Raw genomic sequence first — 10,857 nt, 5'->3', positions numbered from 1 at the left:
TTCTTCCCTTTTCTTCCTTCCCTCGTCCTATGCCGGCCATCCTCGAAGACTCCTATTTCCACTTCTTTCCCTCCTCCCATCACCCTCTCATCTTCTCTCCTTCCTTCCCTTCCCTCCCCTCGCGCCACCCCCCTCGGAGCATCTAAACACATATTTACAAATAATGTGTCCCAGGGGCGCCACCCGTGGAGAGCCTCTTTACCGGACACACGTGATGATAGGGTCGCCTTCCCTCAGGCTACGAAAACCTCCACGCCCACCGCCCACCGCCCACACCCAGAAGCCGCCCATAAGGTTCTACCCATGTACTGTTTCTTCTGCTCTTGTTTCTATATCAAGCCCATTTCCCCCACGCCCATCCACACCCATGTATCTTGCGAAGGAACTGTTCTTTGTGTGTGTGTGTGTGAGGGTAGGTGGTTAAACGTGGCGTGTCCGCGTGCGAGAATGGAGGAGGAGGAGGAGGAGGAGGAGGGATGGAAGAGGGGATACTGTTAAATAATTGTCGTGTCGCCGCGGGCCAAACAGAGGCGCCACGTGACGGCAAAATATGGAATCTGCCAGGCTCTGTTTGCTAACACTCCCAGCCTCCCAGCGCCTCCCTTCTCCCCTCCAGCGCCCTTCTTGTTTCCCTTCCATCCCCTCCTGAGCCATTTCTCTGTGTATGTGTGTGTGTGTGTGTGTGTGTGTGTGTGTGTGTGTGTGTGCCTCTCTCTCTCTCTCTCTCTCTCTCTCTCTCTCTCTCTCTCTCTCTCTCTCTCTCTCTCTCTCTCTCTCTCTCTCTTTCTCTCTCTCTCTTTCTCTAATGATAAACTAGATATAATTTTATAGTGCTGAGAGTAATAATAATAATAATAATAATAATAATAATAATAATAATAATAATAATAATAATAATAATAATAATGATAATATTAATAATATTAATAATAATATTAATATTAATAATAATAAGAAGAAGAAGGAGAAGAAAATAAGAAGTACAACAACAACAACAACAACAACAACAACAACAACAACAACAACAACAACAACAATAACAACAACAATAACAACAACAACAAACCTACTGAAAGTCATCATTTATCTATCTATCTATCTATCTATCTATCTATCTATATATATATATATATATATATATATATATATATATATATATATATATATATATATATATATATATATATATATATATATATATATATATATATATATATATATATATATATATATATATATTTACTACTTTCACAAATATAACCTAGAATGATAATAATAATAATAATAATAATAATAATAATAATAATAATAATAATAATAATAATAATAATAATAATAACAATAATAATAATAACAATAATAATTTACTACTCAGACCTCACAGCTCACTCATACAGGAGACTCACATCTCTCTCTCTCTCTCTCTCTCTCTCTGTCTCTCTCTCTCTCTCTCTCTCTCTCTCTCTCTCTCTCTCTCTCAGGTCGCAGTCTCAGCTACGCAGCTTTAATACCAGGCGCGGGAGATAATTCTAAACCTAGTCTCGTTAGAAAATAAATAAATAAAGAAATAAAGAAAGAAAGAGAAAACTCACTTCGCATTGTTTTTGAATGATCGAGCGAAGGAAATAAGACAAATAATATAATTCTGCCTTCTACTTCGAATATTTCGTTCTTCACTGAGTAATTTTTCATTTTCTTTTTTTAATTATTATTACTTTTTTTTTGTAAGAATAATCAGTGTATAAGCAATATAACACACTATCGTGTCCGGCGGGTGTCGACACTTGATATGTGGTGCACAGGTGATCTTCAGGAGTCTTGACGTGTCTCGAGCATTGTCTGCGAGGCAATACTGTTCACCTGCAGGCGGGAATAAGGGGAGAAATATTAGTGATTTTACTGATATATATTGCTGTCATATGTCATTAGTTTTATTAGCAATATTAGTATTACTATCATTATCATCATTACCTTCATCATGATGCACCGCTGCTGTATTTTTTCCCGTGGTGTAATTGCCGCGTCCCAAGCATTTGTTTCCGTGAGGTGAGGTGTTTCCCCGCGTCCCGGCACGGCGCCGCTGATTGGCCGCCGCGCCCCGCCGCCCTGCCTCACTGGCCTGCAGCGGGTCGATGAGGCGCTGCGGAGCCAACCAGTGCCGCGCCTCTATGGTGGGCGGGGCCGCTGCCTGCCTCACTTTTCCATTCATCCCGTGTTGCCCGCGGCGTGGTGACCCTCGGGACCTGCGGTGCCGGCCAGTAAGAAGACAGTGTTCGGCCACACCCGGGTTTTGACTGGCCGGCAGCCGTGACGTCACAGTCCCCAGTGGCCGCCGCGGGCCCAGGCGCCTCTCAGGGAGCGGTGGGCGGCGGCGTCAGGTGGGGCTGGCAGGCGGCGGGGGTATAAGGGAGATGAAGGGCCGGGAACCAATATGTCTGCTGTCAGGGCCACTCGGCACTACAATCAGGGCGCGCTCTCTCATTGGTGGGCGGGCCGGCCCTCCAGCACCCTCAGCAAGTGCACCAGTCGGGCGAGAAATAGATTCAGCGGTATACATCACCGCCATTAGGAGCACTGTCAATTCCAGGACAGCGGGACCCCGTGGCCGAGTCAGAATTTCAATTTTTAGCCCGTGAGCGTCAGTCTTTGGTGACAGAGGACAAAAAGTGGAGGTTGAGAGCCAGCATGGCGGAGGCGCTGGTCGGGTCGGCGGCGCCAGTACCTCGCCAGGTCGCCTGTGGTCAGGTCGCGGTCCCCTCGCAGGTCACGCCGCCCTACGCCGAGTTCTTTACCTCGCTGCCCCAAAGCCACACACCCCCCGCGCCCTACGCCCACACCTATCCCCACCAAGCCCAACAGCAGCAGCAGCAGCAGCAGCAGGCGGTGAGAGGGGAGCTGAGCAGCACGAGCCCCCCGCTGAGCGGCGGCACCTGCCTCACGCACCTGGGTCAGGTGGTGAGCCAGGTGGTGAGCGCCCCGCCGGTGCAGGTGGGGGACTACGGCCCGCCCTTCACCGGCGGAGTCGCGGGCCAGGCGGGCGGGGGCGCCGTGAGCACCAGCGGCTCCACCACCGCCAGCACCACCATCACCAGCAGAACCAACGGCGTCAGCAGGCAGAACAGCATGCAGCAGCAGCAGCAGACCTACTGTGAGGAGGAGGAGCTGCCCTCGTGTGCCTTCGCCCACCCGCACCTGCACGGCCTGCCCTTCCTCGTGCACGGTGAGTGGCCGCGGCACGGCGGCCTGCGTCACCTCGCGTCGAAGTGATTTAGTGATCCCGCCACCACCCACACCCACCACCCACCCTGCGTGTGCCCGTCCACCCACACTGACCCACGACCCGCCCTGTGTGTGACCCTCATCCATCACCCACCCTACAGACTGTCAACCCACACTGACCCATGACCCCGATGTGTGTGTGACTCTCTGCCCACCCTCACCCACCACCCACCCTGTGCTGCGACTATCAGCCCACATTGACCCATGACCCGCCCTGTGCTGTCATCCATCCTGACCCACCACCCCACCTGTGCTGTGACCCTCCACCCATCTTGACTCATGACCCGCCCTGTGTGTGACCCTCCCCCCCTCATCCCCCCGTGCCTGTCTCTGCTCCACCATGCCTCCATCCCTGCACCACTGTGACCTCTGTCCTTTGTCCTCCACCTCTCTCCTCCTCTCCTCTCACCTGCTCCCCCTCCACCTGTGTGCCTCACCCTATCCTACATCTTCGTTCCTCCTTTTTCCTTCTCATTAACTCCTCATCTTCCTTCACGTCCTCCATTTCTCCCTCCATTCCTTCCCTCTTCCTCTCTCTCTATATCTTTACTTTTTTTTGTCTCTGTATCCTTACGTCTTCCTTTCCTCCAGTTTTCCTCTCCATCCACAGATCCATATAACTTTCCATCTCTCCACTTTCCTCGTCTCCCTGCATTTATCCTTCCACCCCTCCTCTTCCCTTCCACTCCCTTCATATATATCTATCCACCCTACTCTTCCACCACACCTGATCTTTTGTCTCCACCTTCTCCATCGCCATTCTTCCTCCAACCCCACCTGACCCAACCCAACCACCCTGACCTACCTTGACCTAACCTGACCCACCCTACTTATCCTGATCTACCCTGACCCAACATGACCTATCCTGACTTATTCTAACCAGCCTTCTATTATACCTCTTCCTCCTCCTCCTCCTCTTCTTCCTCCTCCTCCTCCTCCTCTTCCTCCTCCTCCTCCATCCCTATCCGACCCAACCTCTCCCAGCCTGACCTAACCTGACCCACCATGACCAATCGTGACACGCCCACTCTTCCATCAGGCTCCGTGGGCGTGGTGGTGGGTGGGGGCGTAAGATGGACGCCACTACCACAGATCAATATCTCTTCCACTTAGCTCAAAATGGCGGCGGGAAGGGATGCTGCGGCGTGCTAATCTCTCTCTCTCTCTCTCTCTCTCTCTCTCTCTCTCTCTCTCTCTCTCTCTCTCTCTCTCTCTCTCTCTCTCTCTCTCTCTCTCTTGCTTTTTCGTATTGTCATTAATATTTTTTTATCTTTTTAATTTGTTTTTCTTTCATTATCTTCATTGACTGTTATCATTTTCTTCCTATGGTTAAGGGCAGTTTCGTTTCCTTGCCGCGTTGTTCATTTGATTTCTTTCATTGCCTTCATTATTGTGTTACTATGAATGGTTCCTTTATTTCTATTTTTTTCGTATTATCAGGGAGACGTTTATGTTTTTTTATCTATGTTATTTTTCCCTACGCATGTTCTGTTACCACGAGAAGGTGTTTCATTTGTTATTATTAGCATTACGGTTATAGTAGTAGTAGTAGTAGTAGTAGTAGTAGTATCAGTAGTACCATTAGCATCAGTAGTAGCATTAGCATCAGTAGTATCAGCAACAGTAACATAAACAATATTAACACAAACAATACCGTGCCAATAACCACTAACACCAGATGATCACACCACAAACAAATATAATAAACCAGGGCTCAGGTGTTCCCAGGTGCTGAGGTGCGTGTCTCTACAGGTGAGGAGGGCGAGGAGGAGTACTACCCTACAGGTTCCCCTTACCGGGTGCAGCGCCACGCAGCCAACATAAGGGAGAGGAAGAGGATGCTCAGGTGAGTACCGGGTCCTTTCTTCGTGTGTGGCAGGTGTGTGGTTAAACAGAGGTGTGTGTGTGTGTGAGTGTGTGTGTGTGTGTAGTGGGATGGTCTGTTATTAGGTTAGCGAATGAAAACACTCTTGAGAAGTCATAATTATTTTCGCTATCAAGTGTTCAACTATCACTAAAATCACGTCAACACCAATGAAAACCTCAGTAACTTCCACTACAAGCTGTTAATCACTAGAATCACGAAAACATCCTTGAAAAACCACAATAATTTCCACTACCATGTGTTAAACTGTCACTGGAGTCACGAAGCACCCTTGAAAACCCCAGTAACTTTCTCCAGAGCCCGCTAAACTATCACTAAAATCAAGAAAACATCCTTCAAAAACCGCAGAAATTTCCAACTACCATGTGTTGAACCATCACAATGAATTATCCTTGAAAACCTCAATAACTCCCACTACGGCCCGTTAAACTACCACTTCAATCACGAAAACACCCTGGAAAACCTTAACAGCTTCCAGTAGAGACTTCGCAAGCGCATCCACCCACCAACCCATCTACCCACACACCCAAACACACACACAAGCATTGACAACCCTACTAAACCCAAGTCACACCTTCTTCAGCGCCTCCGTCAGCCTGCCATTGACACTATTCCCACTCGTCCCCCAGCAGTATCAACTCAGCCTTCGAGGAGCTGAGGACCCACGTGCCAACCTTCCCCTACGAGAAGAGACTCAGCAAAATAGACACTCTTCGTCTTGCCATCGCTTACATCGCCCTACTGAGAGAGCTGCTCATCTCCGACCTCGACCCCGTCACTTACATAGAGAAGGGCCTGCGGGGGGAGCTGCCGTCAGACCAGTGCCACATTTGGAATACTAGTGGTAGGTACGATTGCTTTTGTTGTGTTGGTGCTGGTGGTGCTGGTGGTGGTGGTGTGTTGCTGGTGGTGTTACTGGGTTTGTGTCTTTTTAGCTTTTTTTTCTGGGCCAGGGTAACAAAGAATGAGGAAAAAGGAAAAATGTCCATTGTGGTGCTAGTCCATAAAGAAAGGTCAGAAAGGACTGTTCAAATGTGGAAGGTGCTACTGGTGTTTTTTATTTATTTATTTATTTATATTTTTTCATGTACGATGTGTTCTGGTCAAGGGCAACTAAAAGAGTGTAAAAAAATAATAATAAATAAATAGAATAGAATAGCTAAAAAATAAATTAATAAAGACCCATTAAAGATACCAGTCCTAACAGAGTTGTCGAAAAAGAATACTGCTACCACTGCTACCGCTACTACTACTACTACTATACTACTACTACTACTACTACTATAACAATTACTACTACTACTACTACTACTACTACTACTACTATCCTTTCTTTCTTCCTTCACTGTAGACTAAAACTTTTCACATCTTACGTGGTGGTGATGTTAGTGGCGCTATTACCACCACCACCACTACTACTACTACTACTACTACTGCTACTACTACTACTACTACCCTTCCTTTCCTCCTTCAGCCTACAACTTCCCTAAATCTTAACTACCTACCTAACATCCCTTAACGAAGTCTCTTATCACTCACCCTAACACTGAAAACGAAAAAAAAAAAAACATAAAAAAAACACATTAATTTCCACAAAGACCAGTTCAACTATCACTGGAAACACGAAACACCCTTGAAAACCACAACAACTTCCGCTAAAACCCTTTAAACCATCAATGGAATCACGAAACACACTTGCTCACTGCCTCACCTGCTTCCTCTCCTAATCACATCCTTCCTGACAGCAGATCTCACCGCAAGACTCTCCTGGATCAACTGGGAAAACCTCGGTGTGAGTCCAAGCCGGCGGTCAATCTTCTCCTCAATCTCTATAAGCAACGACGCTCTCAATAACTGATCTATCTGACCGCCGCTGCCGCCACCACGGAGGACGCAGAGACGCAGGCACTACCAACGCCACTACAGCCCCTTTAAAGCGCTGTTAAAAGCCTCTGACGGTGTTGGGAAGAGGGCCTCGTGATGGAGTGACAAAAAATATAAGGGAAGCTGCAAGACACGTGGCAGTTTCTACGGTTCATCTAGACAAGATGGAAAAGGTGTGCTGCAAGGGAAGAGAGTCACGTGATGGTGTGTGACAGAAAAAAAAAAAAAACACTAGGAAAGCTACAAAACACGTGGCAGTTTCTATTATTCACCAAGATAAGTTAGAGTAGAGATGTGCTGCATTAGGGAAGTCTCGTGATGGAACGCAGCAGAACACAAAGGAAGCTACAAGAAGATGTGTGCCAGTTCCGATTGCAAGACATACATTCACCCAGATGAGACAGGTTGATGAAGAGTTGCATGCCTGCGTTACAGAAGAGTAACAAAACAAGAGTTACAAAACACACCTATAATCACCTAGACGAAACAAGTTGGAGAGATGCAGTTCACCCTACAAAAGACGAGTTAAGAGATAAAAAGATGCGAGTGGAGAGGAGATAGATGGAGGCTGTAAAGAGGAGGAGTGAAGATCAGCAAGGCTATTATGAACACGAGAAGAGATATAGAAGATAAAACACAGATGGATGAAGAGATAACAAGCCTGATTTTAGTGTTGTGCGTCAGAATAAGTAAAGACCAGTGAGTCTATAAGAACAAGGGAAAGATGCAGAAAATAAAGACGTACGAATGAAGACATAACAGACTTGATTTTAGTGAAGAACGAGTCTATATGAACAAGGGGAAAGACACAGAAGATAAATACACATGAAAGAAAAGATGATACTGTGTCTAAATCATATACATAAAGACACCCTAATCAAATCATGGTTATTGTGTTGTGGTTCTTCAGGAGGCCTTCAAGAGTGCCAGGAGAGTGTTGCAGTGTTGGCCAGTGTTACTCGTGCTCTGAAGGAGGTCTAGTCGTTACAGTAAGGTAGGTGTTCGTGTTAGTGATGTGTTTTCGTGTGATTGCCTTCAGTGTCATGGCGAGGACAGTGTGATCCTGAAATCTGTGTGGTATTGAGTGTTTAGAAGTATGAGGTGACTTGGAGTTTGTGAATGTAGTGATTTGAGAGGTTGTATATACATGAGGGTTTTAATTAGTGGCAAAAACTTCATGGTCTAAAACTTTCATGGTCTAAAAAGTGAAAAAAAGAGGTTTTACATGTTTTTTGGTGGTCTAAAGGGTGCCAAAAACTTAAGCATTTGAGGTGGTAGTTTAAAGTGCCAAATGGAAAATATTTGAAGAGATGTTTGATGGTTTAAAGAGTGCTAGAAACTGTGAAATTTTGTTCTTGTTCTTAAGTTATTTGATGGTTTACAGAGTGGAAAAAACCTACGAAATTTTTTATCTTATTTTACAGTTTGAAGAGTGCTAAAAACTGCAAAATTTTAAGTTATTTGATAGTTTAAATAGTCCCAGAAACGGAGAACATTTTCAAAATTATGCGATTATTGAAAGAAGGCTTAAAACACCTACTTTTATTTATTCATTTACTTTTTTTTTTTTTGAGGAGTAGGTAAAGTGATGATTTAGTGAGTGAAAAAAAAAAAAACATTTAAAATTTCCCGAGTTTCGTGAAGATACCATGATTACTAAAAGAGGTGAAAATTTTGAAGACTAAATTACAAAAAAAAAATAAATAAATAAATCAAAAATCAACGAAACTAGTAAAAAAAAAAGAAAGAAAAAAAAAAAGAAAAACTATGAGATATTAATGATTCCCGGTACAAGTCACGGTGAATTAGTAACTAAGAGTTGTGCCAGATGATGAATAATAACTGGAGGAAAAACAGGCAAGATACTGAGAAGAAAACAGTAATATGAGAACTTAATGATGTCTGAATGAAAGCAATGGTGTGTTTACTTGTAATAATGAAGATGACATACATGAACTGAACAGAACCAAAGACAAGGCGAGAAGTAAATGCTTAGAATATCACAAAATTTTCTGAAATAATCACACTTTTTACGCACGAGAGGCTCCGACTATGGAAGACAAAACCAAAAGGAAAAAAAAATATATACAGAAAATGCCAGTCTTTAAGGAAAGCAGCCCATAAAATAAGTTCAAAAAATATATAGTGGTATCTTGAAGCCTTAATTAGTGATGAACGCGATGAAAATACTCTGCAAATGCGTGAAGATGATATGTTATGTGCGGCAAACGTTTAAAAGTGGTAAATATTTATAAGTGGCAAATATTTAACTGCTAAAATTTCATGAATACCAAAGATTCATGAGAGGCGAATATTTGTGCTAGTCATTCAAGGGTGCCAAAGATTCGTAAGGGTAAAAATTAATGTGTCAAAAACTTTATAGTGCCAAAAAAAAGTAAACAGTGCCAATAATTGAGGTGAAATAGCCACAAATGTCAAGAAATTCATATGGTGCCTAAAACTGAGTGCCAAAAATTTACGAGTAGCGATTAATGAATGCTGAAAATTTCTAAGTCCCAAAATTAATCAGCAATAATTTATAAGTGCCATAAATTAATGAGATGCCAAAAGAAAACAGTGCCAAAAATTAATGAGTGAAAATTAATGACTAATCAAAAAATGAATGAGTAAAAATTCGAGTAACAAATATTAATGAGAGTAAAAAATTAAGTACCCCCAAAAAAAGTAAAAAAAAAAACTGCCAAAAATAAATGAGAGTAAGAATTAACTATACAAAAAAAAAAAAGAAAAGAAAAGAAAAGAAGAAAAATCCACAAAAAAGCCACAAATACAAAGAAACTAAAAAAAAAATAATAATAATCCATGAGGGCCAAAAATCCATGGTAAAAAAAAAATAAATAAATAACAACAGTGAAAAATAACAACCAGAAATAAACCACCAAAAAGTAAATAAACAAAGGCACAATAACAGTGATACATGGCGGCCTGTACTGTACATATACTCTCACTGACTCCCTGGCCTCGTGTGGTGCCGGGATTCCACTAGGTGAAGCTATACTCGTGTGTCTAGTCATACAGAATCCCTCAAAGCCAAAGAGTTAAGTATAGTCAGTAAGTGTAAATGAGAAAGACCGTGTGTTGTGTGTATTAGTGAGTGTTAGTGACTGAAGGTAGTAAATGAGTGTAGCAGTGAAAAATTGGCGTAAATAAGAAAGGATGTGAAGTAAATGAGTCTTTTAGTGAAAAGTTAACGTGTAAATGAGAAAGGAAGTGTAGTAAGTGAGTGTATTAGTAAAAAATCAACGTTTAAGTGACTGAATGTAGTAAATGAGTGTAGCGGTGAAAAATTGGCGTAAATAAGAAAAGTAATAAGTGTTTTAGTGAAAAATTAACGTGTAAATGAGAAAGAAAGTATAGTAAATAAATATATTAGTGAAAAAAAATCAATCTGTAAGTGAGTGAGGGTAGTAAATGGCCGTAGTGATGAAAAACTGGTGTAAATAAGAGAGGAAGTGAAGTAAATGAGTCTTTTGGTGAAAAATTAACGTGTAAATAGGAAAAAAAATGTATTGAGTGTACAAGTGAGTAATGATTATGTGTAAATGAGAGAGGGAGTGTAATAAACGAGTGTACGAGTGAAAAATGAACAAATATAAACGAGAAGGGGAATGTATTAGTAAAAAAAAAATATGAAGTGTAAATGAAAACGGAATTGTATTGGGTGTATTAGCGAAAAAGGAATGTGTAGATGAGAAAGGGAGTGAAAGTGTATTAATGAGTGATAAGCCAATAATGACAAAAGGAAGTGAGTGTAGGTGAGTTAGTAAGAGTGAAGGGATGTATGAAGG

At 42.9% G+C, this 10,857-nt stretch overlaps 1 protein-coding gene across 2 annotated transcripts; it reads left to right on the top strand.

The window, feature by feature from the left end:
- Positions 1 to 2,429: 2,429 nt before the first annotated feature.
- Positions 2,430 to 8,823, top strand: LOC135089078 (uncharacterized). 2 transcript variants are annotated; one of them, XM_063984300.1, is made up of 4 exons: positions 2,430 to 3,220; positions 5,032 to 5,125; positions 5,797 to 6,008; positions 6,913 to 7,169. In XM_063984300.1, exons 1-4 carry the CDS (start codon positions 2,686 to 2,688, stop codon positions 7,020 to 7,022), a joined length of 951 nt encoding a protein of 316 aa, XP_063840370.1. In that variant the 5' UTR covers positions 2,430 to 2,685; the 3' UTR covers positions 7,023 to 7,169. The 2 variants fall into 2 exon arrangements, with proteins under 2 accessions (XP_063840370.1, XP_063840369.1); XM_063984299.1 differs by having other exon boundaries at positions 2,480 to 3,220; positions 5,794 to 6,008; positions 6,913 to 8,823.
- The last annotated feature ends 2,034 nt before the right edge of the window (positions 8,824 to 10,857 follow it).

This window comes from Scylla paramamosain, chromosome 32, assembly GCF_035594125.1.
Source record: "Scylla paramamosain isolate STU-SP2022 chromosome 32, ASM3559412v1, whole genome shotgun sequence".
In the NCBI taxonomy this organism is placed as follows: domain Eukaryota; kingdom Metazoa; phylum Arthropoda; class Malacostraca; order Decapoda; family Portunidae; genus Scylla; species Scylla paramamosain.
This window is presented reverse-complemented; position numbering and strand designations above follow the sequence as displayed.

Excerpts from the sequence above, each read along its gene's own strand:
- LOC135089078 (XM_063984299.1), top strand. The coding sequence starts at position 2,686 with ATGGCGGAGGCGCTGGTCGGGTCGGCGGCGCCAGTACCTCGCCAGGTC. Across the intron at positions 5,126-5,793 it reads GAGAGGAAGAGGATGCTCAG|CAGTATCAACTCAGCCTTCG; the intron begins GTGAGTACCGGG and ends CTCGTCCCCCAG. Across the intron at positions 6,009-6,912 it reads CCACATTTGGAATACTAGTG|ATCTCACCGCAAGACTCTCC; the intron begins GTAGGTACGATT and ends TCCTGACAGCAG.